At 33.4% G+C, this 21622-nt stretch overlaps 1 protein-coding gene across 1 annotated transcript in view; it reads right to left on the bottom strand.

Annotated features, from left to right (window-relative positions):
• Positions 1-21622, bottom strand: part of LOC129277776 (voltage-dependent P/Q-type calcium channel subunit alpha-1A-like) — a 133464-nt gene that overhangs the window by 89210 nt on the left and 22632 nt on the right. The window contains exons 4-10 of the mRNA XM_064110549.1: positions 18576-18715; positions 14800-14915; positions 12673-12834; positions 11529-11719; positions 6839-6942; positions 3034-3206; positions 1584-1670 (exon numbers count right to left, since the gene is read on the bottom strand). Coding sequence (XP_063966619.1) covers positions 1584-1670; positions 3034-3206; positions 6839-6942; positions 11529-11719; positions 12673-12834; positions 14800-14915; positions 18576-18715 — 973 coding nt within the window. The remainder of the gene's footprint in view (positions 1-1583; positions 1671-3033; positions 3207-6838; positions 6943-11528; positions 11720-12672; positions 12835-14799; positions 14916-18575; positions 18716-21622) is intronic.

Raw genomic sequence — 21622 nt, 5'->3', positions numbered from 1 at the left:
CAACAATGTCCCATACAATATTCATGTACTGCCACACCCAACTATTTACATATAAATGCACCAACCTATTCTTCATTATCTCTCAACATAAAACCAAAAATCAAATCTAGCGTTCATTAGTCATACCTGTCTAAATGCACACTCCCATATTAATTGGTAATCTATCCAACAATTCCCTCAACATACCAGTTTAACATACAGCACTATCAAAGCTTTGGCCAACATTGGAAGCATTCTGAACACGGTGTGCTGTGTTACAGCTGCGAACATACATTGCATACTACAGTGCATCACTGTGTTTAACACCGTGTGTGTGTCACCACCAAACGCATGGCAAGAACATGCCTTGCTGCTCAAGTGAAAGCTAATTTCCATTATCCAACATCAAAAGCACTCGGATCAATAGCTGCAACTGTGCTGTAACCCAAAACACACCTTATTACGATCCTGAAACATGTCCGAAACAACCCCCTAAACCAATCTCTTTGCTTCTAAATTACGAAATAACCCCCATGTTTACAATTTCTATATTGACTACTAGGTTGTAAGGATGCATAACAATCATTAACTTGCTGATATACCATTTTCAAACCTATGATATAGGTTAGTTGGTGCAACACACTAAATATTAGTCATTGTGCTTGTATATAATTAGTCGGTGGTCATAGTAAATCTATTTTACATGACTGTAATACTTGTTCAATTAGAGGTATAAAAGGACCTAATTTTCAAGTCAGTTATTTGCACTGAATTCAATATTGTTTTTTTACCATTTTAGGCAATCAATCAAATATAAGGAATTGAATAAGTCCTTTTTAATTCAAACTTTATCGTTCAAACGTTCAAATGGACATTCAAATTAGCATGTGCTTCTCCTTTGGCCATGCAAACAAAATGGACAATATTTCATACATGTCCTATACAATGTATGCATTTTGAGTGATCATTGATCAAGTGATGTTGATTAGTCATGCAATTGCTTGGATCAAGTGATAGGGTAGTCATGTGCTTTGGTTAGTCACTCAGGCTATGGTGTTCATGGTAGGTGATGTGACTTGTTTTAATGGTCATCGTCATGTCATGTGCTTTTGATAGGGAAAGTAATTCGCTCATGGTATTGAGGCACGTGGTGTGATCAGTACAAAGTCATGTCTTGTTAGTCACAAGAGTGCGTATTTAATACAAATGTATATAATACTGTTTGGGCTAGTGATGAACTTTGATTAGTCATGTGAGTGTGTTGGTTAGTCAAGTGACTTCATTCTGCATGATCATAACAGTATGCTATGTGGTTTGGGGTTCGTGATACTCTTTGATTAGTCAAAGAGTTAATGTGTAGGTTAGTCATATAGGTGAGTGTTTTGATTAGTCAAATGTTCACATTTTGGTTAGTCAAGTGACCATGATAGTTGGTCAAGTACTAGTGATGACCGACTATAATAACAGTATATGATGTGGTTTGGGATTAGTGATAAATTTTGATTACTCAATAGAAGTTAATATGTAAGTTAGTCATATGTGAGTACTTTGGTTAGTCAAGTGAGGAGGTTGGTTAGTCAGGTACCTACTAGTACCACCCATACCTATGCCATAACTAGTGACTAAATCAGCACCTGATGGTTTGCCATTACTGAGATCCTCTGTTCTTGCAGCGGCGTCACGCCGCCGGTCTGATTGTTAGCAATGCAACAGGTTCATACAAAAACAAAACAAAAAAAGGGATCAAGATCTTTAGAAAGAATGGACATTAAGAAAGAAGGAAATGACAAGAGGATCCATTGGATCACAGCTGTACTGGGAGTGCATACTTCATCTTCATGCAGTCACGACTACTCTCATTAAAAACTACTTGAAGAAAATAGTGCTCATTTCTTGGATCACTTTCTGCTGTTACTATTATTATTACAAACAATATAGTCTACAAAATATGCTTTCATGCAATCAACCAATTCCAGATAATTATCTTACTTAAGAAATAAAAAAACCTGAAATATATATATATTTTTCAAGTTGATATATCTGATCTAACATTAAGGTCCTTTAAAAACTGGTCAATTTGATCACTTTTACAAAAAAGCTTTAATTCTAATTTAGAAAAATATTTGACTGACGGTTTATTTAAAATAAAATCTCTTGAGAATACTTCAGCGCATAAAATGTTGTTTACAGACATGTCGAAATATTTCATAAAATATGATTATCAAAATAAATACAAAGATCCATTGCTTTCAAAATAATTCACTTTGATAGAGGTTGATGACCTTATCACTGATCTAAACCCTTTAACAAATACTTAATCAAGACATATGGTACATATACTCCTCCATATGGTATGTAATAAGGATGTAACACTTTGTTATCAATTAAAGGAAAACATGCTCCTATGTGTCTACTCATGGTTCAAAAATAAGATGAAACATTATTCCTTTGCAACATTCACAAACTGTGCAACAAACATAGGAGCGATTAATAGCAAAGATGTAAAAGCTGAAGAATATCATCATCAGAACAGTTAAAAACATTGTTTAAAGGGAAGTCCAAGTTTCAATCTGCCCAAACATAAATTCAAACTATGGAAATATATGTTTATAACACAAAGCATTTAAACAATTTTAATTTTGTTCATTAAAGTTTGTAATATATTTGTATCAATGAAAAATGATGTATTTTATCATTACACTTGATGATCACTAATTACATTTACAATTTCTCCTAAATCACATGTGTAAAATTTGTTATCCTTCCAATCCCTTCAAAAGGGCTTTAAAGCTCCATAAAGTAGAATATATATTTAACAAGAAAACAATTCTGTTGAATTTGCAAATTATGTTTTCTTTTGTTTGAAAATAAAAAGAGGTTCAGAGAAAGTTTAAAACAGGAGCATGGGTTTTATGGCTACACTGAAATGAAATCCTTTTATTTTTTAACATTCATAGCAAAACATTTTGGAAGTCCCTGGTAAACAATGTTTTCACCAGGCATCCTTAGAAGGGGGATAGTATCTATCTCGAGTGAGTGAGGTATATAGCCTACCTTCTATGGCTTCTCGTTCTTCTTCTGATATAGATTTATCATTGAGCATGACTTCTTCTGCTTTACATATCCATTCTAAATAGCCCATCAATTCTTTATCTATCTGCTGCTGTCTTCTCAGTTTTAAGAAAGCTCTTCTGTTTTCGACTCGCTCTCTTTCTTTTGCGAATTCTCTGTAAAAAGAAACAGTAACAGTATACAGGAAAACATTTTACTTCGAATTTTGATCAGCAATTAAAATTGTTCGGCTAAATATTTCAACAGAGTAAGAAACATTCACTGTGAAAAGATAGTTTGAGTAGCATTCATAAAAAATCAAATGCACTGTATACTGAGATGCAATACCACAAATCTTATTCCCGAGACGAATATGCAATGCAATAAAATTACCGTTTTTACCATAATAATGATGTAATTTTATATAATATGATTTCTAATGTCTCAAAGAATAGAAAGATACAGAGTAGTAGCTCTCCCTGAATAAACAGACGTTTCGGCATAAAATAACATGAACCTCTGAATTTTCCTAGAAGGTGCTTAATTAATACCATGATAGTATACCCATCATTATGGACTTCAGTTTGGACTTTATGGAACAAGAATTAGGCAAAAATTATGCAAAGGTCACAGAATACCAACTGGATTCTCACGATAATACTGTAAAAATTGGCAGCTATTAAAATTGCATTTATTTCACACCACCTTGGAAAAGGCCCCATTTGACGCTTAATGCTTCAGCGCATCTGCAGTGGCTGCATGTCTAATGTAAGCATATTTGATGTGATCATAGTGCACACATACTGAAGGCAGTAACTTGCATTTGTATAGCAGGATTTGTAATGCTTTTTAGAAAAAAAAAATCAACGCCTAAGATAACAAAAGCTATGCATTTTCATAGGGCATTAGCATGAAATATTAATCGGTGATCTCTTTGTGTATGGGACATAAATCTATTCTTCAAATATCAATGGCAGGTAATTTTGACTAGTTTGCCCTATGTTGTAATTGTGTATTACCCCTAAAATTTGATTTAAAAAAATATATATATTTGTATAAATCTTGCATTCAATGAGATTGTTTACTGCATGTATGTTTTTCTGAACATGACAGAAATGATTTATTCAAACATAACAAAAATTCAAAATAAACAAATAATAAACAAAAAAGGGACAATATGAAAGGGCACATATAGTGTGTATAGATACATGCATATTATGAAAATGTGAAAGTTTACAATGATTCAATAGCACTAGCGTAAGTTGAGAATTCAAATAAAATTTGAGAAATAATGGCCATGATCTACATTGTAATTATATATCGATAAAAAGTGGGAATTGCATGCAAAATCCGATACAGAAGGAACATGTTATAGTAAAAGCAAACTGCCTAAAGTACAACTATTTACAAAAGTGAAATCGCATATTTCTGTTGTACATTTTCATGTCTATTATTCTATATCAATATTTTGAAAGATGAGATGGCATAAAGAGTGAATTTTCAGATATTTTTTTTTGACTAGTTTGCCCTATGTTGTAATTGTGTATTACCCCTAAAATTTGATTTAAAAAAATACATATATTTGTATAAATCTTGCATTCAATGAGATTGTTTACTGCATGTATGTTTTTCTGAACATGACAGAAATGATTTTATTTAAACATAACAAAAATTCAAAATAAACAAATAATAAACAAAAAAGGGACAATATGAAAGGGCACATATAGTGTGTATAGATACATGCATATTATGAAAATGTGAAAGTTTACAATGATTCAATAGCACTAGCGTAAGTTGAGAATTCAAATAAAATTTGAGAAATAATGGCCATGATCTACATTGTAATTATATATCGATAAAAAGTGGGAATTGCATGCAAAATCCGATACAGAAGGAACATGTTATAGTAAAAGCAAACTGCCTAAAGTACAACTATTTACAAAAGTGAAATCGCATATTTCTGTTACAAGTACATTTTCATGTCTATTATTCTATATCAATATTTTGAAAGATGAGATGGCATAAAGAGTGAATTTTCAGATATTTTTTAAAGGTATTTACTGGTATACAAATAATGAATGTTTATGAGTGCAATGGATCATTCATTTCATCTTTCACCGAAGAAAGTATTCTGTCCATTGCACGAATGAAAAGAACATTCATTATTTGGTTTATATGACACCTAAAATAGATTCAATTTCATATGAAATTTGTGAATTTTGATGCAAAATATGCTCATATGCAGTGCGAGCTTGGTCTGTTGATTATTGCGTACATACAACATGCACAATATTTTGTGGTGCCTGCTGTCTCGGTGCGCACGTGCTATGGACAAAATCGTATGGATCCAAAATTGCACGATGAATGGATCTAAAATTGCACCGTTGATGATGTCATTGTAAAATGGGCTGAACGATCGCTATTGACCGACCAATCAAATGACAAGGATCTATCTAGGTGTCATATAAAATCAGTTGAATAAAACTTGGATGCATACATTTAGCTGGCATGTTTTCATTCCAAATGATGCCTAGCTGTGAAGAACACAGTGAACCATAGTGAGTTCACAGTGTGGGACACAATGTTAAATAAATGTTCACACCACACTGTGAAATTTCCACATTCTCACATAATGTGAACTACATCCTCACATACTCCACTACGTGAACAAATTGTGAAAACTCCTTCATACTGTGTTATATTTGAACATTTGAACAGTGTGAATTACTTGTCTAGGTAGTCCACTATGTATACACACTGTGAACACTTATATGGTAAAGGTGTCTACAGTGTGAAATTACCTTCACACTGTTCAATTTGAGCATATAAACAGTGTGAATTACATGATTAGATAGTCCACTACATGTATGTGAACACAATGTCAAAACACTTAGTGTCCAGTGTAAATCGTAGTAGTTTACAATGTGAACACATGGTGAACACACTGAAAACACTATGTTCTTTAGATATTCCACAATGAGAACACACTGAAAACACTATTCTTTAGATAGTCCACCATGTGAACACACTGTGAACACTGTTCTTTAGATAGTCCACCATGTGAACACACTGAAACACTGTTCTTTAGATAGTCCATTATGTGAACATACTGTGAACACAATGAAAACACTGTTCTTTAGATAGTCCACCATGTGAACACATTGAAAACACTATCTTGTATAGATAGTCCACCATATGAACACACTGAAAACAATGTTCTTTAGATAGTCCACCATGTGAACACACTGAAAACACTGTTCTTTAGATAGTCCACCATGTGAACACACTGTATACACACTGAAAACACTGTTCTTTAGATAGTCTACCATGTGAACGCACTGAAAACATACTGGCCCGTATTCTGAAGTCAGGTTTAACTTAGATCACAGTCTAACTCTGTGCTAAAATTATGGGGAGCCAAACATTCAAAAATTATGTTTACATTGTATATTTTTTATGTTTATTATTTTGTTTCCTTTTGCTTTCATCATAAAGAAAAATAATTCAGTTATCGTTCCCAGACAATTGTGAACAATTTGGGTGTCATATGGGTTAATATATTGAACGTGTACTGTTAAGTATTTGTGCTCCAAATGACTGTCCATACTTAAACCACAACTTTAAATTAGGGTTTAATTTAAACCCGAGTTCAGAATACGGGCCACTGAAAACACTGTTCTTTAGATAGTCCACTATGTGAACACAATGAAAACACTGTTATTTAAATGGTCCACGATGCAAACACACTGAAAACACATATTCTTTTCAGCAGGGTGAGAAGGCTTGGGAGATGGTGAACATGACTTACCCACTGAGGACTCCAAGAACGAGATTGAGCATGAAGAATGAACCCAGAATGATGAGAGGAATGAAGTAGATCCAGACAAATCGAGGACCCTCGGAGTCATTGCACTATAAAAAAATGAAACAAGAACAACACTTCTCACAAAGTCATTCTAAGTAGCTAAATAGTATAGATTTTGTGTATGGTAATTGGAATATATTTTACTTACAAGTCTATTCAAAATTTCCATAAGATCCATTTTCTTTTCCTCATGAAAAGCATGGTCACTCGAATAGACTTATTTATGAACAAACACTAATTATGCAAATTATGTTCCGCAAGACATCATGGTTTTACATTATATTTTACCTATTTCTTTTTAGAATGTCAATTTTGCTTTCTATTCTCATTGTAATGCAACAGATTAGTGCTGCTGAAGTTGGGTGACTTAAAGTTAACCTTGGAATGACCAAAGGTCATTCATGACACAGTACGTGCTATACCATTTAGTGGCAGCACTGGGATATACATGTAGGTACGTACATACCCTTTCCGAAAATTACATAAGCAAAACTATTTTTCCTCATGAATTTTCCCCTTTGAGAGGTACATTATTAAAATTTTACATTGTCAAAGGAGAAATGTTACATTTCTAGCTTGAACTTGAATTATTTGGTTATGGCAATGTTTTCCTATTGGTATACTTTTATCCAACAGAAAAAAGTTAATTGAACATTTATTCATTTGCTTCATTTGTGTGAAAGTGGACTGAAATCAGACCTCCTACTTTATGGAATCTCTCCATACTGACATTTTACTACAAAAGCCATCCATTTTCAGGATGGGTGGGTAATTGTTGACCTACTTATTACTGATCAAAAACAGTTTCAATGACTGTAGACATACATGTAGTGTGTATATATAATATATAATACACTGAAGAAACAACCTGCACTCCTCTATCAGAATATTACATAGCCCATATTATATACATGTATTTCTGATTTTTCCCCCCTGAACACCTGTGCATTGTATCACTGGTTATAAACCTAGACTACACTTTTTTACCATAAAATCACAGATCTGTCAAAAAATAAATGTCATTCAAAACATAAACATAAAACGCTTTAATAACAAAATTGTAATTACAGGCGATTTTGCAAACCATGGATAAAAAAGTTCCATTAAATGCAAAGAAATCTTGATCATGATTCTACAATTGGCCTTCTTATGGTTCTGGCATGTATTGCACACACTCAAAGGTTAACTTATACTTCTTAGGTCAAACTAGCCGAATTACAATGTGGTTGGTGGTCTTCAAAAGTGGGGAAAACCAGTCCAATTAAATGTTCTCCCAAAGTACCCATATTTTGCATTTGGGTTTTTTATTTTTGATTCTAGCATAAGAAATTTGATTAAATGCTGCCTTAAATCAAAACCAACAAACTTGTCATTTGATATTTCAAGGCTTAATTCACTCATTATCCCACAGAATGGACATCACTCATTGACCGAGGCAATGAAAGTTCACCTTCGATGACGGTTCACCTTCAACGAGTTCCGTCGCTGACATTTTCAGCTGACAGATTGCACTGTTAGAGCTGACAGGTCAGCTGCAAAGCGCATCACTTCAAGAACGGCAAGGGCTGCTACATACTCTAACAATGTTTATCCACTGTAAGGCATTCCAGGTAGCTTCCACTTACGCACAGCAAATTTCATCAAGATAAACAGGGAGGTGGCGAGCTACTTGTGGCTATCGCCGTGGAAATGAATTGTAAATGGGCAGGCTCCCATCCAACAAGCAGAATGAAAACATTGTAATGTGGCTTACTGAAAATGAAGTTTAAAGGACAAGTCCACCCAAACAAAAAGTAGATTTGAATAAAAAGATAAATATCCAACAAGAATAACACCAAAAATGTCATCAAACATTGGATGTAAAGTATGAAAGTTGTGATATTTTAAATTTTCGCTTAATTTCACGAAACAGCTATATGTACATCCTGGCCGGTATGCAAATGAGGGAACTGATGACATCATCCACTCACTATTGCTTTTGTATTTTATTATACGAAATATGACATGTTTACATTTTTTCCTCATTACAATGTTATGTAAATTAAGTTTATTCCTCCCTGGACATGTGGAATTATCATTGTTTACCATTTTATGGTTCAGTCATATTGGTCACTATTGTCAAATTTGTAAAAATATTGTATAATTCAAACAATAAAAAACAAAAGAATTAGTGAGTGAGGGACATCATTGACTCTCTCATTTGCATATCACTGAGCTGTGCATATAAATGTTTTGTGAAAAATAAGCGAAACTTTAAAATGTCATAACTTTCTTATTTTACATCCAATTTTCAGCGTTATGCTTCTTTGATTCTTCACTATAGATTCAAATCAACATTTTTCTGGGGTGGATTTGACCTTTAACTGATAACACTGAATCTACATGTAATTCACCAACCAACCTCTAACTCAAGATATCTCATCACTACACAGAACTTGTCAAAATGGCAGAATCTGACAGTGTTTTCATTTCCTTGCCATGATTATTCCTTAAATCTATTTACAAGCTTTTTTTTTCTTATAGTACATGACATTTGTTGTACAAGACCAATTTTGCGATTGTTCATGATTTTATGCTTGTCATACTGAAATGTTTCTGGCTTTTTTTCAGATCTTTAATTTCAGAACTATTTGATTATTTATTTTTTGACATGACTAACAAAAAAAACACATTAACAATAAAAAAATTGCAAAACAATAATCAACAGATACTGCCAAATTAACCTGAAGAAACATACAGGATAAGTAATTATCAGCATGTTATCATATAAAATACAACCCAGTATATCTATTAGACCTCATAGGCACCATGTCAAGTCAGAGCAGCATCTTTACAGCAAAATCAGATTGTTCCGGAAAATTTGACAAGATTGGTTTGTGATACGACAACCGTGCTTATTCAAACTGACCATTAACATTTCTTTTATATTCTTTGTCATGAAGTTTCTCTCACTGATCCCTGAACTGAGAGTCCATTCAGATTCTTACGCGAGTTTCTGCGCAAAACGTTTCTGATAGGCCTCAATTTATATTGTTTGTAACCTGCCATCCGTGAATGATTTGCTAAGCTGTTGGTCTCACATTACCGATGAGATTCCACTCTTACCATAAGTATCAAATTCATAGCAAAAGCATGTTTAATAATTGTGAAATTTATCTCTGAAAACAGATTTCCTTTTTTGAGGGATGCACTGTATAGTACAGGAAGTGCAAGAAAAAAAATGTAGCACCTTTGTAGCAGGTTTCCTGACATGGCACTGACTTTTGGCAAGATGTCTTAACTGAACTTTGTATTTGATATATCATGTATAGCACTTCCCCATTTTTTTAACTGTAGTGCTAAAGAGTGCGTGAAATATGTCTGCATAATGGTATATATATGCTTCAACAAACAAAAATATGATATCGATATCATAAATCCTACTTTAGACAAAATGTTTCATTTTCTTCAGATATTGATCAGGTGACTCTAAATTGACTGCTGCAACAGTGATCATATGTAGATAAATTTCTTAGACATTATATCAAATACACTCACTAATCATTCCTTATTCATCAATGTTTAGACAATTAATTTGACAAAAAACTGCACTATGATAGTGGTTAGTATGATATTCATTGAAATCAGAAATGCGTGCATACCTACATGTATCACAGTTAGTTGTAACATCATTAAAATGAATTAACCTGTTGATGACTGAATTTTTGAATCCCATATTCCGTAGGGATCATGGGTTCCAGTTGACAACAGATTAACAGGCACAGAATGAAGGTGCCTTGCAATGTAAAATGCTTCCATGTATGAAGAAATTGTTACCCTCGGCAAATTCAATATCTTGCTGCATTACAATTGCATTGTAGCTAGAGAAATGTAATCAAATGAGTCATTATTTCAAAATATTTTTTTTTACTTAGCTAGATCTTTTTAGAAAATTAAGGCACATAAATAAACTCTGTAAAATATGATTTGCAAGACTATAACATTACATTTTACTCCCTTACATAATTACAGTATATATATATATATATATATATATATTGTTCTCTTCATCCATTTCTTTCACACAATATATATATATATATATATATTTATATATATAAGTCACTTTTGAATCTTGCTTCCTTTCTGTCAATGTAAGGCAACTCACTACACTGCTGAAGCCAGGTGACATAAAGACATGTCTTGGAATAACTAACATCCTTTAATGACAGCAGATATTTGGTGGCAACGGTGGGATGAAAATATCCCTTCCAATACTTACCCATGTACATAAATTTGTGTTAGTAAATTTCAAGATTACAAGGTATAAGCAGTATTTAACTTCAATCTGCAACAAAGTTGAACTGGACGGCGAAGAATGAAATCCGACCATCTTGTATCAAAATTTCATAGTCTGATCCTGCTCTCCTACTTTTCCTTTCTACATATATCCCATATCTCTGCTGTACAAAATGATAGAAGATCTGTGAGGCTGATGTGAACTCCTGGGCGAGGCGAAGTTGAAAACACCAAATGAACACTCAATAAGCTAAATTACCGCTTATCTCTGCCAATCTTCGCCAAAAACATTGCTTTCCCTGTACAAAGAGTGGATTTCCATACACAAACAAGGTAATTCCTCTGCACTACTTACATTATACATGATGTCCGTCCATCCTTCCATGGTAATACATTGGAACACAGTTAACATAGCATAGAGCATGTTGTCAAAGTTTGTTATTCCAAAATTTGGTCCTTCCCAATACTCTGTGCAATTTTGATTTTCCCCACATTGCCTGTTCCCACACACTTGAGGTTCGTCCTCTGCTATCTCATTGGTCACGACTGAAATGGGAAAACAAATAAAACAAATAATGATATCTCATGACCATAAGAAATTCTAACCACTCTTCATAATTATTTTTGAGTAGAGTTTCCTGACCACTATGATGCAATCTAGGTTAAAAAAAAACTCACATGGGAATATTCTCAATGGCAAGAATATCATTTTGGTAAGGCTTCATAGGAGTGAGAATTGTAGTACATGTTTATTTAGTATCTGGGCCCCGTCTTACAAAGAGTTGCGATTGATCCAATTCACCACAACTATGGACAGCCAGCAACATCAACATCTAAAATGCAACTTTGTTCACAATATTTACTAAATATGATATATATACATATATTTATCACTCCCTTATAAATTCAGTGTGATTCACTTTGTTTACCAAGGAGATTAGGCAAATTTCCTGGAGAAAAATTATGGCATGGATGGATTTCCATACAGTTAAAATTGATTGGATCAATCATAGTTCTTTGTACGACAGGGCCCTGATTCGTCATTCACTGATTCTCGTGTGAATTTGAATGTAACAATTAATTCATGCCCTTCAAATATAAATCAGAAAAGTAAATGCATAGATTGTCTCATGAATTTCTGTTTCTATTTCAAATTTGAGAAGTGTTCCAAAATCATATTTAAGGGCAAATAATTAGTGGCTTCTGAATATTTTCAATGGCAGATATTCTATTATAAACCTTACAAAAATCACCTCTAAAATTTAATCTTTCACACAACAAATGTTTCAAAAATTCATCAAAAATTTGAAAATGATTTTTTTATTATTTATGAAAGTATTCTGAAATGGGAATTTCATGACTAGCACAACTTTTAAATATTCAACATTTCAAACTAAATTATGGTAAATGATTTGTGATCTTTTTTTTCTAAAACTTCAATTATTTCCTGGAAAAATAATTTTCAAACCTAGGAAAACACTATCACTGGGAGTACATACCTCCAGCTACTGGATCGTATACAAAGCATGTTCGATGGAATTTTCCCATGAAAAACTCCATACCGGTGATGGCAAAGATGATGATTACAAACAGAATGAGTAAAGTGATTTGAAGGAGAGGGGCCATAGCTCTGATGATGGATTTCAAAACAACTTGGAGACCTGCGGAATGAAAATGTAATAAAGTAAGCATAAGTCACTCACAGCAAACCCACAGATGTCTTTGTCATCATAATATATCAAAACACTTACGCAATTGTAAATTTGTAGAATTATAAATTCCCCTTAACACAGGTATCATGGATCTAATTGTTTATTTACCTTGATAGAAGCAATTAGCCATATTCAGGAAACTCTTATTTAAACTAAAGTTGTTTTTTTAGGAGCAATGAGGAAAAATATAACAATGTTTATGTAACCATCATACTTTTTAAGCATTGCATGTTTATTATGAAATCACATAATTTAAAGTATAGTATACTAAGGGCCAGTAAGGGGATGCTGCAAGAAAATATTTGCAATTAATTGCAAATAATCTGTCGCAATTTTAAAATTGAAAGATCAATTTCAACTGTAGCAGATCATATTACACTGCTTGTTTCAAGAAGCAGATTGGCAATCAATTGCAAATTTGCAATTAATTAAAAAACTTATGATTGATTTAGGGACCGAAAAAAGACTTGCAATCGGTTGCAAGTTTCTTGCAACGCCCCATAAGAAAGCATTTTATGAAGCATCTAGCCAATCAGATACAATAATTTCAGTAGCTTGTAACAGAATTTAGTAGTTCATATAAGCACAAGTTTCGTGAAATCGTTCACTGAAAAGCTAAGCCAAAGACAAAATATGGAATGCAATAATCCTATACTGCTTCAAACTGATCACACTTACAAATGCAAACCATAAATTAATTTCAGATATGTTTTTAAAAATGTATAAAGTACTTACTTAGCTTTTACCTTTTCATTTTTTTATTTTATTAAATTGAAAATATAAGAATGGGTCACTTTTCTTGATTTTATTTTACACTATATTCATTTGTGGAATTCCATGCTATAGACTCTGTATTACCTGGTAATTGGAAGAAAGTTTTTATTTTATTTTAATTTTTTTTGGTGGAACTACTCCAATACAACTTACAACTTTAAACAAATTGATTTGATTTAAAAGACCGGACAAGCATGCCAACATGTGAAGTTAGAGATGCACAGTGCTGGTTAAGACCATATTCCATTTTTTTAAAAACTTCCAATATGAAATTGATAACCGAGTGTGAAAACAGGGAAAAGACTTGTATAATCAGTGGGTTTTGTTCAATATTTCCTTCCAAGGTTTAATATGATTTGAACCAATCATAGTCTTGCTTGGTCTATTCACTTGGGCTAATTGCAATGGATTCATGGAAATTTGCATATCCAGAATATGGCAATCAAATAGGGGTTGGTCAGAGCATCACATCTCCGGACAACAATATTCATGGGATGGGCACCCCTCTACCTTCCCTTAATTGGGCAACCAACAATGTGAATCATCTTTAAAGGGGAAGTTCACCCTGACAAAAAGTTTATTGTAAAAGTAACAGAAAAAATAATAAAAAAATATTGGTAAAGGTTTGAGGGATAATTTTGATTTGCGCAGCTTCCCATGTATCATGAATAAAAAATATCAATAAAATGTCATTTTCTCAAAAAATTGTTCATGGTTTTTATTGTACCTTCAGTACATGTACATGTATATCAACAGAAAGATTATTTCACACCTGCACCTGAAAGAAGAAAATTTTTAGTCATCATGAACCATTCAAACTTGATATTTATATATTTTATTCTATATAACATATGGGGCAACTGCTCGTATATGACGTCACAAATCAAAAACTTAGACTTCTTAGCACTTTTTTAATCTTTGATGGATTTTTCTAATACCTTAAATGATATTTTTCATTATTTTTTCTACTATTTTTATGACAGATTTTTCGTCAGGGTGAACTTCCCCTTTAAAATGGTCACTATTTTTGTTATCCCAGATACTAACCACTCCGAATGAGTGCCCTCCCCCCCCCCCCCTTCACCCGGGCAACCAACACTGTTCATCATACTTGAATTTGTTAGTAAAGTCACAACTTACTTGGGATACCAGATACTAGTTTTAGAGGTCTCAACACTCTGACTGCTCGCAAGGTCCTCAGATCAAAGCCACCCCCTGCTTGGGTAGCATTACTCGCTTCTACTACTGATACAGTACTGGAATATCAAACACAAGTGCACAAAGATATCACAATCACCATCATCATTGTTATTACAATAGTCATATTGTTAGGATAAACTTTATCACACTATCAACATTGTATTCAACAGGACAATACAACGATAAAAGTCAATATGAACGAATATACTTAATAGGAAGAAACAAAACTCATTTGAAATTTCTTCTTCTGATAAAGTACAGTCCACCGACTGGTGTATTGTCGTACTAGGTCTGGTCTGGTGTCTGGTGTGGAGTATACAGTGCCATTTTAAAGTATTCTAAAAAGTTATTAAAAAAAAAAAAAATTTAAATTTGTTACAAATTGGAGTAGAAAAGAAGATTTAGATGGCTAACTATCAAATTGCACTCTAATCCTGCCATGTTTTATCCACAGTATCATTATAATGAAGTGATCAAAACTTCTAAATCCTGTAGCATTCTTATTTCACTGCTTTGTTCAATATTTTTAGTTGTTTATTCAATTAAAGTTGATAATTATAAGATTTAATTCTTGGTCTAATAAAAATATCAGCTAAAATGTTTGACTGTCAATGAAAATAGATAATATTCTTGGTTTCAATGTACACTCAGTGTATTTTTCATCTTCATAAAAGAAATAGGAATGGTTTATATTTTTATGCACATTAATTTGATGGTCATTTCTTATATAACATACAAAACAAAACAATTTTTTTCAAAATTTGTTATCTGTACAAAACAGGACTGGACATGGGCACTAGGGATCGTTTCACAAAATTATATTTGCCTCAAGAACATATGCACAGACATCAATTGAGATATATCAGGCCTATGTATGAGATGTCACTGAATTTTTTATTTCAATAGCTCCATGAAACCTTTCCCAAATTATCATAAATTCACCAGCTATCTCAGTAATCAATACAAAATCATGATGACCACTTTCTAGTCATATTTATAGTAATTTCACATAAAATAGGAATAACACAAAGAAATAAATATTATGAAGGTGAAATGGGGACACACTTTCCATATCAATATTCAAAATGTTTATAAAACTTTGGACAGGAACAAATCAAAATTGTTAGAAATTAGTTATTGGGAAATTAGGAATGCATCTAGTTCAAAGTGGATACAATATCGATACATTTAGTGTACATGGTATTTGGTATATTAATATTATTCTGTTTGAATAGTGATAAAAAAAAACAATTGCGATTATCCGAAAAATGCACTGAAACCCCGTCTAAACCATCATCCCTCATGATTCTCGGGGGTTTCTAGAATCTTGTTAGGAACAATTAATAACAATTCTTGGCTTTAACAACATTCATTAAAATCAGAGTCATATACACGTATAACCTATCATTTTACTTTTAACCTCTACAAATGACAATTGATTACATATCTTGATGTTAAATTACGTTTAAACATTAATGTTATCATCAAATATAGCTCACAACAGGGTCAGGGTGGATCCGCCAGTGGCTCACAACATAATTCATTTTAGAGATCAGGTTAAAATACTGAACAAAATATGATACAAATCTGCAATTTAATGTCCAAATATTGACCAATACAAGACCAAGAGCACTAGACCATCGCTACTCACTAGGAATATTTGAGACCAACTTAAGTGGTCTCAGAACCCGTATAGAACGTATAGCGGGTTGATCAAGTGAAGGTTCTATTATGCTAGCTATGCTGTTTATTTACAAAGCAGAGAAGAACAGCCAAAGGTCCCATATCCAAATTTTGACAGATATAAAAAAATAGAAGAAAGAAAAAATGATATGGTTCAACATTCAGGCCGAGTTAGAATGGTATTCATAACTAAAAAAAAAATAAAAGGACCATATTGTACAGTGCGTCCCAGAAAAAACGAAACCGAGATTTAGCGATGATTTATCATAACTTAATCACAAATACAATAGACAAATGACCTACCAATGTAAAGCTTAGAATCTCCTCTTTCATCTGATATTCCTTAAATTATTCCTCATTCACGCATGAGCGAGCAAAAACAATTTGAAGAAAGGATACCAAAAACTCATTTGGCGGGGGGTATCTGAATTTCAAAAAGAAAATCACATGTCTTAAAAGTTCAATATCTGCTCTTTAATTTGATACCTCAATTACAGAAAATGGTCAAGAAATAACAAAGTTCTGGTTATTTGAAATAAGGCTTGAATTTCCATAATTTCATTAAATAAAGTGTTTTCACCAGTTTCCCACAGAAGCTATCGCATGGTTAACAAAAGACTTAATGCATGGCTGATCGTAAACAAAAAGTGTCGAGTGAGTTTGAACGCTAGCCTGTAAAACCTCTTCATTTTATGAAATTATTGAAATTCAAGCCTTATTTCAAATACCCAGAACTTTGTTATTTCTTGACCATTTTCTGTAATTGAGGTATCAAATTAAAGAGCAGATATTGAACTTTTTAAAAATGTGGTTTTCCTTTAGAAAGCCAGATACAACCCGCCAAATGACTTTTTGGTATCCCCTCTTCAAATTGTTTTTGCTCACTCATGCGTGAAGGAGAAATAATCTAAGTAATATCAGATGAAAGGGGAGATTCTAAGCTTTACATTGGTAGGTCATTTGTCTATTTTATTTGTGATTAAGTTATGATAAATCATCGCTAAATCTCGGTTTCGTTTTTTCTGGGACGCACTGTATAATGAAAATCAAAGTCAAATCCAAGGGTTTTTTAAGTTTCTTTAAAAATTCTCTCAATATACCGGAATAGCTTTCCATATTTTCATACATTGAAGTTTCTTTTTATTCGCCATGAGCACCGAAAGGTGGACCTGTGCGCTATATACCGTTAGGAAAAAGGAATATTATTTTAATTTGTTTTCGATTAATTTCTTGAACTTTCTCAGTTTCTAAGATCAAGAATATGGATTACACTTTGAATTTAATGAGGGTTTCAATAGATGAGATATAAATTTAAAACTGTTCATTCAAATCCAGCACTAGCCGAATTAATAATACTTTTCATCAACATTGCCTACCAAATCAGTGGCACCGCGGTGACGAAAATTGCACCGAAACTTACAGTCTCAGCCCGCTCCATACCCACGATCTCCTGGTCAGCCTTCCGCAAAGATTCAGCATGATTCGGTAAAAATATCTTCCTACAAAAAAGTCATCCCACTCCCATCCGAGGTATAAAATGGAGTCCTACAAATGGACAATCAAAGCTGATTTCCATTCTCCACATTATCCACGGAATGTGATATCAAACCCCGCATCAAACAAAAGAAATTCACTTTCCAGTTCCTAATATTACAGACAATACAGACGACATGATCTCGCATAAACTATGGAACGCCAAAAAACTTGACATTCAACTGTAGAAACAATGTTTGCTAGTGGTACGAATTGTGGTAACACCTTACCATTGCATATGACTATCACTTTTGATAAAAACACGTATTTCACCAGTCGAAATAGTCTAATATATCAAGATGCAACGTTGAAGTCACCATAATACATAAAAGAGGTTGTCCTTGTACCAGTCTTAATTAATCAAGTCGAGGTTTTGAAATAACCCATTTTTATTACCCCATTGGTAAATGGAATATTGTCTTTTTAATCAATGACGGGATAATTAATGGTAGTGGGCTATGAAATTCCTTTATAAATATTACACAACTCTTTAAACTTACCCTGTGACTACAACTATGAAGTCCATGATGTTCCAACCGTTTCGTAAATACGACTCTTCGTGAAGACAAAACCCTAGAGCTATGACTTTAATCGCAGCTTCCAAACAGAAGATGGCGAGAAAGTATATTTCAGTGTCTTCCTGCAAGGAGAGAGAGAAAAAAAAGAAAAACATAGAGAAATAAAAATCAATAAAGAAAACCGGACATAACACAATACTTGGTTGAGTTAGTTTTTTAGATAATGATGATAGTAAATTGCAATTGTCTTATTTTTTATTCATTTTTTTTTTTGGGGGGGGGGTTGAGAGTTTCAGGGTTTATAAACCTAAGGATCCCCTTCCACCTTGAATAAGTATGCAGATGCCCCAGAACCGGGGAGGGGCGGGGGCTTTAGCCCCTCTCTTTTGCCCCCCCCCCCCCACCAAAAAAAAACCGTATAAATTTCCATCTGATTGTAGTTATTTTTAGGATGGTTAACCCCCCCCCCTTCAAAATCGCTCCGTGGCCACTGGTATATATTTGGTTTATCTATACTGTATATTAAAACATCTTGCCCAACATGGCAAACAAATGTATTTTCCGTTTTTTGCAGATTAAACATAGATCTATAGTAATGTTGTTGTTGTTTTTTAATCTCTATTTTCCTGATTTGTTTTTAAGTATTATCACATGCAAATCCAACAAATGATTGAAAATTCACAACTTTCAGATTAATACGATTCTATTCTAACCACATTCTACCAAAAAAATGACTGAGATCCAGTTATCATATATAAAAATAACAAGTAAGGAAAGAATTTAAACAAATGATTTTTTTTTAAATACCCAATGATAAGCTTGGTGACGTCAAATGCATCAAAGAATTTCGCTTTAACTGTATAGTCGCGCAGCATTGTATGGAAGGATAGAAACGTTGGTTGGTATAATACTTAGATCTTCAAGGATAAAATCAGGCAGGTTTTCCTTTAAATAATACACATTTTATTCAGCGTTTGAGATCTGGAGCGGCGGGCATTATGTTGATTTTTTTTTAGATCTGGATTGAGAAGAAAAGGTCTAAAGCATTACAATGAGAATTTATATTGATTTATTTTTCGCGATATTCTTTCTCGATGACTATAGATTACGCAGTATGTAAAGAATACAGTTAAAATCTTTTAATAGCGGAAAGAAATCGGTACTAGATATACTAGTTAAATAGGTTTGAATGACAGGAACTTCAAAATAGTGCGTGGGATAAAAATATTGATAAAAAAGAAGTTTACAAATTTGTTGCAAATGTAACTAATAAAAAAGGAAAATTTTGAGATGTACGTAGTGCAGGCGGAAAGGAGTGAATACCCGAGTGAATCTTTGTTATTGAGTTCAAGTCAGAGTAATAGAATGGGGACAACATTCTTTAAGAATAATTATGAAGGAAAAATTATATAATGGCGAAGGAAAGAGCAATCGAAAACATAAGCATATAAGAAAAAAAGCGAAGACATATAAAATGGAAGAGAAGAAGAGGAGGAAATTGACGTATCTATTTTTAATTCCTTTAAACTTCATTAAGATGCCATTTTGATTAATATTTGGGGTCTGGGGCGAACCCAGGATTTTCCAAAGGGGGGGGGGGGGGGGGTGGGCACATTTTACCGAGGAAAATTTGACTAGAAAAAAAGTTTTCAGCCAAAATTGAAGGTCATATTGTCCATGTAAAATTTGACAAGCAAAAAGGGGTCCTCATTTGTGTATAAACCGGCATATTCCTATTGAAAATTTGCTGTAACTTTCAAAAGGTCGGCACACTTGTGTTATGAACGGCATATTTCTATTGAAACAATTGACAATGACTCTCAATGGGGGGGGGGGGGGGCACGTGCCGGACGTGCCCCCCCCCCCCCTGGATCCACCACTGTTTGGAGTCACTTTAATTATATGAAATTTTATGTAGAAATTGAGTAAGCGCAGGAAACCCTTAATGTATTACAGATCACTGAATAAATCACTTAGAACATATGTAAGTTTATGACAGTTGGTGTTATTGCATCCGTCCTTCGACTTAGCCAACGGAGTCTGATTAGAAAACGACAATGATCGTTTGGCGTCAGGGAGGATGCGACCTGACATATTAAGATGCATGGATAAAGCTTAAAAGGTCTTAAGATGCCCCAAAGCAAATCGATTCATTTTGATGCATCTCATATTTTGACGTTTAATCATAGAGGTATATTGATATAAATATCATAATTCTTGAACGTACAGCTTCGTACCTGCTACATATAGCATAATCCCTATAATTGCATTTTATGTTGTATAAAGTAAACAGACAACAGACATCCAATTATCTCTATTGGGGTGAAATTGTATTTAGATGTCGTCATCTTATGTGTCCAAAGTCACGTTTTGTGTGAATGTTATCAAGAGAAAGTGCCTTAATTATGGCAAATTCGTTCCTGACCAATCAAACTGCACAATTATATTTCAGAGGTTCATGGACTGAAACTGTTTTTCTTCCTTCTTTTTTTTTCATCGTTGATCACCTTCTCTTCCACTACATATGAGGGGAGGGAGGGTATAGGGTTCAATAGCTTAGCGAAAGTAGGCCAATTTATTCGACATTTTTTTGACATCTTCAACAAAATATGAAATATGTCGCACACTGTCATACTGAAGCTTTTCGAAATGCACTCATCAGGGGTAAATTCGCAAGACTTTACCCTGATGAATTCATGTAAAATATTTCAACAACAAAATATGAGAAACTGACAGCACTGCAAATCAACAGGAAACGATTTCTTTGGTGTTGACTTTATTATTGAAGTAATAGGTTGGCATCTGAATTTGAATAAGTGTACTACAGTGTAGAATTATCTCCACAGTGTTAAATTTGATAACAGTGTGAATCGCATCCTCACATATAGTCCACTATGTGAACACACTGTGGAACACATTCTGTGATACTGTGTTCTTACCAGCGGAGAAATGTGTATGAATTAACAATGGAAAAAACTCCCATGGAGTTCAAGTAAGGAATTCCAACTCATGGAAAAGGAGGTTTGCAA

This window comes from Lytechinus pictus, chromosome 15, assembly GCF_037042905.1.
Source record: "Lytechinus pictus isolate F3 Inbred chromosome 15, Lp3.0, whole genome shotgun sequence".
Classification (NCBI taxonomy): Eukaryota; Metazoa; Echinodermata; class Echinoidea; order Temnopleuroida; family Toxopneustidae; genus Lytechinus; species Lytechinus pictus.
The sequence above is the reverse complement of the archived record's forward strand: the minus strand, read 5'-3'. Positions and strand labels throughout refer to the sequence as shown.